Source organism: Papilio xuthus, unplaced genomic scaffold (genome assembly GCF_000836235.2).
Source record: "Papilio xuthus unplaced genomic scaffold, Pxut_1.1 DF825946.1, whole genome shotgun sequence".
NCBI lineage: Eukaryota > Metazoa > Arthropoda > Insecta > Lepidoptera > Papilionidae > Papilio > Papilio xuthus.
In genome coordinates, this window is record NW_013532703.1 from 667,725 (window position 1) to 678,392 (window position 10,668).

General features: G+C 33.5%; 2 protein-coding genes and 1 non-coding gene across 3 annotated transcripts; 1 reads left to right on the top strand and 2 right to left on the bottom strand.

Moving 5' to 3' along the window:
- The first annotated feature begins 568 nt into the window (after nucleotides 1-568).
- LOC106124838 (uncharacterized) lies at nucleotides 569-2,524 on the top strand. The gene has a single exon (XM_013321831.1). It carries the CDS (start codon nucleotides 799-801, stop codon nucleotides 2,107-2,109), a length of 1,311 nt encoding a protein of 436 aa, XP_013177285.1. The 5' UTR covers nucleotides 569-798; the 3' UTR covers nucleotides 2,110-2,524.
- A 3,796-nt stretch (nucleotides 2,525-6,320) lies between these two features.
- Cdk4 (Cyclin-dependent kinase 4) lies at nucleotides 6,321-9,936 on the bottom strand. The gene is made up of 7 exons (XM_013321578.1): nucleotides 9,614-9,936; nucleotides 9,172-9,340; nucleotides 8,689-8,830; nucleotides 7,776-7,943; nucleotides 7,379-7,539; nucleotides 7,010-7,145; nucleotides 6,321-6,527 (listed from the first exon to the last, which is right to left on the bottom strand). The coding sequence occupies exons 1-7, from the start codon at nucleotides 9,732-9,734 to the stop codon at nucleotides 6,441-6,443; spliced, it is 984 nt and encodes a 327-aa protein (XP_013177032.1). The 5' UTR covers nucleotides 9,735-9,936; the 3' UTR covers nucleotides 6,321-6,440.
- Nucleotides 9,937-10,443: 507 nt separating this feature from the next.
- On the bottom strand, nucleotides 10,444-10,515 carry TRNAP-CGG (transfer RNA proline (anticodon CGG)). The gene has a single exon. It is a non-coding gene; the product is annotated as a tRNA-Pro (tRNA).
- Nucleotides 10,516-10,668: the final 153 nt, after the last annotated feature.

The window sequence follows — 10,668 nt, forward strand, 5'->3', positions numbered from 1 at the left end:
AGTGCATGTTGAAAAAACATTTATTCAAGATGATAATAAATAAAAGAATTCCTCTTTGTTCGTCACAAAACAAGCAAGACCATATTTCATTGGAATAGGAACTAGAAACGCATATCGGCAAATCTAAACTTGATGGTTAATGTTGCTAGTTTTAAAATTTACCTCGAGTCTCGGGAAATTTTAATAAAAATCAAGTCTTACATTAAAAACCCGATGGTTGCGTTAACAAATACAATAGGATATGTAATAGGAACACTTTATGATAAGATTATGACCACAAAATTATAATGGAGAAACTAAATATAATGTTTAGATAAGTTATTAATTTAAAATATTTTTTTTACAATTTATACGTTGGTACAGTATAGTATATAGTTTAGGCATTAAACTTCGGTATCATTTAGAAGTAACACTTTTTTATTTCCTAATAATATAATAGTAGTTAGACTATCTGTTTATTGTTCATTTATCGTGGGCTACTTAACAAATTTACGGGGAGCTTTGTATTTATGTTGGCAATACCGTACATGCGGTTGCGCTTATAACTTCAGTTCAGTGCGCTGACAAATGTCATGCGTGTGAGTCGTATCGTTGATTGATGTGTATTTAACAAAAAAATATAAAAAAAAACCGTTTATAAACGGTCGCGGTACATGTTAGTAGAATTCTAGGCAGTGATAGACACTTTACAATAGTGTTTGGACAATAAAATGTGCCAGTGATAAAATTAGTTTACACTCGAAGTGTTGATCGGTTAAACCCTAACTTTAAACAACGTTATGATTTCGTAATTACAACATGGAGGACGTTTATACTATAAAAGTGAAAACAAAGCCCGACACGCGGAATTTGTATCCCTCCGAACGGAGGTATTCGGCGTCGACGGTGTCTGGCCTGGCCTGGGTCCACATCGCACTCGCTGCTACGTCGTTCCTTCTCGCATGCTTAGCTTTAGTCAATCCAAACGGCGACATCGAAGCAAATTCAAACCACACTGCTAAAAACACATCGTTTCTCGACGGAGATCCTGTCCTCGACTACAATGTAACGGATACCGACACGACAAAAAATGAAAATAGTTACATGTTAGTTCTAGCGCCGTCCCTCCTCACCGTATTCGCGTTGGCGGCGGGAGTGGCCGCTATCATGGCATCTGTGCGATGGTACGTAGATCACAACATCACCTGGCTTTTCGCCATGTCCGTGCTTTCCACCTTATTCGCCTTGATAGCCTTCGTAATGATCGCCGTGTGGTTTATAACCACCTCAGAGGAAGACATATCGGACTTTTACAAAGACAAAGTGCCGTTTAAAGACTTCATTGTGGTGAAGCACACGGATATTATAGATAAGAACGAATCTCATATGATCATAGCTAACAACGCGTCCACAGCCAAAGAAGAGGATTCTCATTTGTTTACAAAACGTGTTCTATCTATAAACATACTGATCGCGGCGTTCCTCGAGCTACTCTGGTCTATTCTAAGCGTGAAAATATCTTATAAGGGCATGAGAAATAACTACAAAGAGGATGATAACGAAAGAAGAGGCAACTGCATTTCCGTGGTGACGACTATTAAAGGTAATAATACCAGTAAAATACCAAGAAACGGTAAGCTTCTACCGCCCAAACCGGATTTGATAGAACATTACCCGAGTAAAAAAATCAAGAGAATCTTTTTGGCTCAAAGCGATAACGGTTTCTATTTGAAGAATCAAAACAACAAAGCAAAGCAAAACACTGAGACCAGTTCGGAGTTTTATAAGGAGAGAATGTTGAACTTTTTGAATCGTTGCGCATCGTTGGAGGGAATTTCGAATTCGGATATGCGAACTCCTAGCGTCCAGTCGGAGGCAGTGTTGAATCCCATCCCAGAGGTCGCCAGCATTGATATAAACGTGCAAGAAACAACACAACCAGAGGTTAAAGATAGAATGACGCCAATAAGTTGGGGTGATACACCAGATCATACGATTTACAATCAGAATACGATAAATTTTGAGAAGATTTTTAATTTTGCCGGGAAGAAAACAAAAGATTCCGTTACAGCAGATGATGGGGACAAACAAGCGACTGAAGAAATAAGCGAAAATACTCAGAATAATTAATAAAGCGTGAAATGGAGATCGGATCATTGCGCGGGACGATGTTTGTGTAGAAAGTGTTTGCTGACGTAATTAGGGACTTCACATTGAAGCACAAATTGTGCTAAATTATAAATAATTTTTATTTATTATTGAAGACTGTGAAAACTTTATGCTAATATTATTTTTATAGTCTTGCTAGTTTTTATAGTTAGTACTCTTTTATGTTTCGTTACGTGTCATAAAAGTTGTGTATAATTTTTTTTACTTCAGTATAAAAATGTTTAATCCTGGGATATAGTTGGATACCATATCATGCTAGAAATCTTAACAGAAAATATAAGATTTCTCACTCCACGATAATCATAACAAATGTTAATTATTTTATAGCTCTCTTGTTTTTTATGAATTTTGTACTAAATAAAAACTAGAATTGAAACTATGTTCTGAATTTTATTAAAGACTTAAATCCCATGTTAATCGATTTGCGAAGACACCAACTTTTATTTTATTAACGCTTCTGATATAAGAGTTTAAAATTAAAGGCCAGCATCGCATAAGCGGATCAATACATATTGGACGACGCGCTACTCATTCCTCCGTTTCGCTTCTTTGTATAGGAGAAGAGGACACTCTTCTTCTTCTATAAATCTAATATTCATTTCCACTACTCGTCAGTGACGGGTGCATTTAAAAATTGTTACAAAAAAATTCGCTATAGGTACAACCTCACCACCGAGGCAAATGCATCTCAATTACAATACAACTGTAATTATTACGGCCTTAAATAAACTTCCATCATGCTTTAATCGATTGCTTTGGAGATTGGAAACTCTTAGGCAATTGTTTGAGTAATATTTTTTTTTCTCGATAACATTATAATTTATGTGACCAATGAACTGCGTGGGTTCGGACGACTATTGTTTCTGAATAATGGCCGTTATTGTGTTGATATGGGTATTGTGTATAGTATGCAATAATTCACTTATTTTTATTAATCATCTAAACTAAGACATTAGTTATTGAACTATCGGCGGCAGATTCACACTAAAATTTGAAAATAAATAAGCTAAGAATAAAATTATAATTTCCTTGTTAAAACATGTTTTTATTACAATGGTATCATTACACACATTCTTATGTTGGCAGCAAAAAAAAATCATTTTAAGACCAGTACTATTGACACTTTTAAATTATCTTTTTTATTTAAAATGTGAAATGTAGTCATAGTCAAGATATTTTTACTAAAACTATAGGTTGATCGTATACGTGTTTTTAATATGTTGGTCAGTTTTTTTTATTGCATATTTTCAAAAAACTAACTAAGCTCAATATTATTCGTTAAAAATTCCGTATTTTTAGTAGGCATATTATTAACTAACGCTTTTTTCTGTATAATAAGCCGATTTATGCTACGCTGTTATTGCAAGCTTGTGTTATTCTTGTTTAAAAGCGATGTTTCAATTAAATTGTTGAGATCTCTGACTAATGTTTGAAGCAATTTTATTGAGACGGCCTTGTTTATGAACGCAGTACAGTAATAAGACTCAATGGTTATTGATGCAAAGAGGTATATGATAGATGTAAATAATTTATATTTTCGTTTTTGGTAAAGTTCTACATCTGTTTAGGCAATATTTGGCCCAAAGATAAAGGTATACACAATCTAACGGACAGAAAAAGTTACCACTTATATCCTTATGGTCCTAAGCCAGTTGAGACATTGTTAAATATAATTGCTTGAAAGTAGAATTTTTTTGGCACAATAAACAATTATAACTATTATAAAATACTAGATAATTAAACTTATTTTTTAAAGTAAGTAGCTAAGTAGAATATACACAAGGAATATTGTCGGAAACATCGAACGCATTTGCTTTAATTCGTGAGCTGTTGCTTCCGTGTTAACATCGTTACTTGCTTTGTTTTAGTTAAAAAAAAACGCACGATCATGCAATATTAACAGGATGAGTAAACAATTAAACAATCATAGCTAAAATGACTGCTATAACTTTTAACTATTTAATTGGCAAATTAAAAAAAATGTTCATTATGAGAAAACTAGATGTCGCCCTTAACGCCGTCACTTCGTCCTCCCGAAATAAAACAAAACTTAATTAGTAGTCTATAAGACTATGTTCTACATCTATTTTAATTTTGGATTCATGCAACTGTTGCAGAGATATCTTCTAAGAAACATCCATACAAACATTAGCATTTATGATATTAGTTAGATTCTAACCTGCAAATTCATGTCACTCGGTAATCGAGTTTGTGCCAACTTTCATTATTTTATTATAAAAACGTGACGAGATATCGTTAATTATTCACTTGTGTGATAAAATCGTTCAAGATCACAGCCGCTATCACGTGATATTTTCACATTGTTCTGCACAGTCATTCAGTAACCGCGGTTTTCTGAGACCAAAATCTCCGTTTAAAACATATGGTTAATATTAAATCTTCACCAAGGGGTTAACTCGTTTAAAAGCTGTTAAAGCTAATTTGTACTTTGCCTAGATGATTAAAAGAAATTCTAATTACGATACATACTATAATAACATTGTTTCTTTTATTTTCTGATAATTACACATACAGTGTATGTAATAGTATGTATTGAAGGTTACAATTTATTTACTTTATTGACGTATTCATTTTTTATCTTTTTCTGAATATGTTACATTTCATATACAAAATAGAAAAATTATACAAAATATATTATATATTAAAAATAGAGCACCACCGGCTGCGGAATCCCATGACTCAAACAACCAGTGGTCAGGGCTGCCGAGAGAAGAAGAGGAACCTTCTCACGATGCGCGCGGTTTCTAGAATAACAGCCTTTTGTATCGGGCCCTTAATCCAACTGTTTAGCGAGAGCTTCTTGAGATGTTGGTCGAAACTCTTCGTTATCAATCCATTCACCGATAAGACGATCAGAATAATGGTAGTCGATTTCATAAACCACATGGCGGTAACCTCGTGAACCAAATCTAGATGTTTTAACAATTTTTCCTTTTCAGCTTTCACGAGATTCTCGTGATGTGGAATAGTGACATCGAGTAACATTACACAACTCTCAGACTGGTCTATTTATTTATTTATAAAGGAACTGTACAAGCCACTATTTAATTACGATATACTTTATTGGCAACAAAAAGGTATAATTAAAAGAAATCAACAATATCAATACAAAAATAATTTTATTTGGCATTCATACAAAAGGAACAACACAATACGCATATCATATGCACATTCAAATATCCTACTATACAACACAAATTGAAATTTTATCAACATTATTTTCTCAAAATACCAACAAACTGACGACTAAAAAAAAAACTAAAGTAACCATAAAAATGTACATCGTATCAATTCAGAGCCAAAATTAAGTAAATATTGAAATGTCAAATCCATCATGGCGTCAATCAACATGGCGGCCATTTTATTTTTTCCAGTTATTTTGAGAAAATTATTAAGACATACTGCGAAAGTGTTTTATCAGAAATATATTAAAGCTGTTACGTAATTACAATTATTACAAACAAGTTTTTGTCCGCGTCTCCGTCCGGAATTTAAAAAAAAACGAAAGAAGTAGCCTAAACGTTCAGCCAGGCTATGTTCTACATCTGTGTACCGTTCTGGAGGTACCTTATTACAAACATCCATACATTCGCATTTATATTAGTAAGATTTCTGTTTTAGCAGTTTGTCTATGGTTTGTACTGGAATAACGTACTAACAATGTTTTTAGACAGTTAATGAAAACAGTAAGGTTCTGTTAATAATTGATTATGAGTATAAAATGTCTTAATTAACTTTAGTATGGACAATAATCCAAAATATTGTACTTAGTTAAATGTACTAAGACAATAGTTTACACTTAAAACATAAACGCTAAATTTTCTTTGAGTTTGTCTTTAAGAAAATTTAGTTTAAAAAACTTAATTTTTTTATTTATATTTTTACTGGTGGGCTTGATTTATTCTTATATCTATTTATACTTAATTTAACTTATATACTATATTATGTATTAATTTTACTTTATTGTTCTCATAATTATACAATATTGTATTAAAGATATAATTTTTTGAGATCTTTATTTTTTTTATATTTTTGATTAAAAAGTAAACAAATATCGTAAAATTCGGCAACAAAATTAATAATTAAAAATGTCTAATTGTAATTTTTAAAAGAATTAAATCATTTATTTACAGATCCAAAATAAAACCTCGCTGCCATTTTGAAAAAAAAAAACATAATTTCTACAATTATTATTAAAAAAATAATTAGCAATGAATTTCGATTAGTCCTACGTTAACCTCCTGAAAGTGGTAATGACCTCCTTAGGGGGTCTACGTGAGAGGTTCCTCTGTGAAGTATGGATGTTCCAGACAGTCAAGTGCTGTTAGACGCTTCGCTGGGTCGAATACAAGCATACCCTGAAAAGAAAAACAAAAACTAAAGTTTACTTTATTATTTAACATCTATGATAAATTATATTTAGGCTAATCACAAGGAAATATACATACACAACAACTAAATGTGTAAAAATTAAATTTGATAGTGTATAATAGCCGTTATATATTTTACAGATAAATGCGAGTTTACATACAATCCACATGTCAGATATTATTTGAAATAGTATGTATACATTGATATGTTCGGTGGCTCTGTGATTAGGCATTTGACTTGTAATCTGCAGGTCCTGGGTTCGATTCTCGATTTACATATGTTTATTCGAAGTTCTTACGGTGAAGGAAAAGATGTGATGCTGCACATATCTGAGAAAAAATTCAAAGATATATGTGAAATCAACCCGCACTGGGCCAGCGCTGACTATATCCTAGTCACCTAACTTAGGATAGGCTCCGAGCCCTCAGTATGGACATATAGTGAGGTAATGATGAATGAATAGTCATACCTTTATCATATTTACAGCATTGGGATGTGCACGAGGCAGTATATCCGCGAGGTCTCGCGCGGGGTACGGGGGGAAGCTGTCAGCCACCACTGACACATTGTCAGGCCACTCCTGACGCGGCGGTCTGCCTATCAGTCTGAAATGTTACAAATATTTAATTAACATTAAGACGAGTAAGTCTACTTCACAAATGTCTATATTTTATTCCTCTACCGTAATATATATTTAAAACATTAAGTACTACATAGAGAATGCATTTCCCATCTATCTAACTTGTTCCTAACTTTTCACTTAACGAGCTTACACACTTCATGAGTCATTCTCACTTTAAAAGCACCCATATTTCAAGAATGTCTACATAACAATTACCTGAATATACAATGGAGCTGGTCGGAGTCAGAGGAGCCTGGCAGAAGGGGAGACCTGGTATGCAGCTGTGCCAACACGCACCCGCAAGACCACACGTCCACCGCTGTATTATATGAGACTCCGAGCAGAACCTCTGGTGGACGGTACCAGAGTGTCACCACCTGGATGTTTAATATTGTTTGAATTTATGTTGACAATTAGTGAAGAAAGGACAATTATTCAAGCATGAAGAGCAGGATATCTTGACCAATATATACAGTTCTCCATAGGCCCAGTGAATGTACAATATTAAGGGTTCAAAAGAAGGGTGAAAAAATTGAGGATCTCTAAATTAGATATCTTAGGGTCATGTTTATGATATGGCAAAGTATAAATATAGAACAGATACTATACTCACAACACTGGTGAGTTTCATCTCGGTGTCATAAGTCTTGGCAAGACCAAAGTCAGCCAGTTTGACCCGACCAGCGGCTGTCACCAGCAAGTTGTGTGGCTTCAAGTCGCGGTGCACGATGCGGTGCGAATGTAGGAAGTCCACACCACATAAAATGTCGTAGGACATACTCTGAAAAATAACAAAGAAAAAATTCAGCTTGGTCTACAGCAGTGGTTCCCAAACTTATTTTGTCTACCGCCCACTTGGAGAATAAATATTTTTTTAGCGCCCCCATATTTTCACATATTTAAAAACCACTATAACTTCAAATTAAATTAATTAATTATTGTGACCTATATATGTATAATAACGGAGAATTGTAAAGGAAACTTTTACTATAACCCGCAACTTGAGACCTGCAGCGCCCACAAGGGGGCGTTATCGCCCACATTGGGAAAGACTGGTCTACAGCTTCATAAATGTTTTCATGCAAATTTTTAATGGTAATTTGCAGTTGTACAAAGCATATTAATATTGACAATTACTTGTTCATACAATCATTACAATCCCCCCGAGGGCCTTGAGTCTATTCCTATAGGGGTGCCTAGATCTCAAAAAACTACTAGCCCGGCCCCCTAGCAGACCACGGTCCAGTCATATCATGCTAGTATTATAAATGCGAATGTTTGGATGGATGTTTGTTGCAAGGTATCTCTAGAGTGGCTGCATGGGTCACTGTTTACCATAGATGTAGAACATACTCTGAACACATAGACTACTGATTAAGTTTTTTTTAATTCTGCACAGATGAAATAGCAGGGGACTGCTAGTAAAAAAAAATTCACCCCTCAAACAAAATAGTTATGTCTCTTACGAGATCTAATGAAAGATATAACTCTTCATCATATGGATTGTAATACTAAATTAACCTTACCCTTATTCTATTCTCGGAAAGTGGTCCCGGTGCTTTTTTCAAGTAAGACTCCAGGTCTTGTTCCACATGCTCAAATACAAGGAACAGCACCAACTGATGATCACGGTCAACTGACTGACCACCATGACATACATCTAGCAACCTGAAAACAAAAAAGTAATAATTAAACCTGTTATTCAGGTGGTGAAAAACATGCATATTAAACAAATTGCTATCTCTATTCTTTCAATGAGAGTAAGAGTGATAACTTTATGTTTTTATATGGTTTGCATTGTAGAATTCATTAAATTAACAAATTCATTTAACTGCAATAGACTACACACATAATACATTGCATAAATATACATAAAACTATACTTACATTATGTCACTCTAAAGGTCAGACATACAAAAATAAATTATTTATTGAGTTTATATCACTATAATAATAAGTTGGGAAAAAAGGAAAACAGGTAATGACCAATATAAAAAATAAACCCTCACCGAACTATGTTTGGATGTCTATAAGCTTCTAGTTGTCTCAAAAGGGCAATTTCTCTTAATGTAGAAAGAGGTATGCCATCTTCGGTTAACGCTACTTTAACCTTCTTCATGGCCACAATCTGACCTCCATTGTGCAAATCTCTGGCTTTATACACTGTGCCATAAGCACCTGAAAAAACAAGATTACATACAATGTTATCTCTTGAACTTAGAACGGGTAAGAAAGCTTTTTGGACCAAGTTTTTATAATAAACTTTAAAAGCAATATTGTATTTCTGGTGCTAAATAAACAACAATCATATATTTAAAGTGTACGTTAGTTAACAATCCAATTTAAGTATTTTTTTATTTTTATTGAAATGACAATGATTACAAACAAAAAATGCGCGAGATGAACTTCGCCGGCACATGGCATTAGTAGGTTATAAAATAATAAATATACCTGTTCCTATAACATTTAGTTCTTCATACTTCTTTGCGGTTTGAAATAGAGCACTAACATCGTTGATTGAGGCAATAGCCGGAGGACTTTGGGTAGTTGTGCTTGTACTTGCACCTGACATTATGTTAAAATTTATTTTAATGTTTCTATGATAAACACTTAATCTGTTAAACTGCACACAAAACCACGTAAATTATAGAGATCTTAGTTAAATTCTTATTACATTTTGTACACTATATGAAATAAATTTTATTACAAAAGTTTCTTTCGTAAATTATTTAGTTTTGTCAGTTATGTTTTCTGAGGCAAGAGGAGGGGTTGTAAGCCGAACACCTGTCGTGTATAAGCCAACCAAAAATTACCAACATCGTCCCTTCTACAATATTGCGAAGAGATGTAATTTATTTAAACCGGTAGGGTTGTATTTGCTTTTTACTTGTAAACAAGCCTGACATCTATGTTTCTACCAAAGAATTTCTGCAAAACAATAGTAATTCAAACTTGCAATTCTAAAATATATCGTAGAGGGCAGTAATAAATATTTGTTGAAGCGAAAATTTTTCAAACTTATACTAATAAAATATTTTGACTTTCTATTTCTGATCCTCGGCACCACTCAAATTACTAAAACAAGGAATTTACTTGTTTTAATTCAGTGAGATCTACCGCTGTGTTTGTGAGTAATTAAGTATGTTTAAATTGGTTATAAAATATTATCTTATTTTTTTAAGTCTTAGAAAATTGTTTTTCGTATCTGCAAAAATATAATTCAAATATTTCTTCTTTACTAGTGAATTTTTTTACTAAACACAAAAAAAAGCATTATAGCCGGGCTCGTCCGGGATTTGAACCCGGGACCTCTCGCACCCGAAGCGAGAATCATACCCCTAGACCAACGAGCCATGTTAACCAAACGTGAATTAGTAAATTACAAATTGCAAGCTGTAACGCAAATATTTTAATACTTTTAATGAAATATAATGTTTTTAAGACACTGATATCTTTGCATTTAATAGTAAATACAAATATAAAAGCAATTAGAGCTATAAAATGTA

Excerpts from the sequence above, each read along its gene's own strand:
- Cdk4 (XM_013321578.1), bottom strand. The coding sequence starts at position 9,734 with ATGTCAGGTGCAAGTACAAGCACAACTACCCAAAGTCCTCCGGCTATT. Across the intron at positions 9,341-9,613 it reads ACTAAATGTTATAGGAACAG|GTGCTTATGGCACAGTGTAT; the intron begins GTATATTTATTA and ends TTGTTTTTTCAG. Across the intron at positions 7,540-7,775 it reads AGATGAAACTCACCAGTGTT|GTGGTGACACTCTGGTACCG; the intron begins GTGAGTATAGTA and ends TTAAACATCCAG.
- LOC106124838 (XM_013321831.1), top strand. The coding sequence starts at position 799 with ATGGAGGACGTTTATACTATAAAAGTGAAAACAAAGCCCGACACGCGG.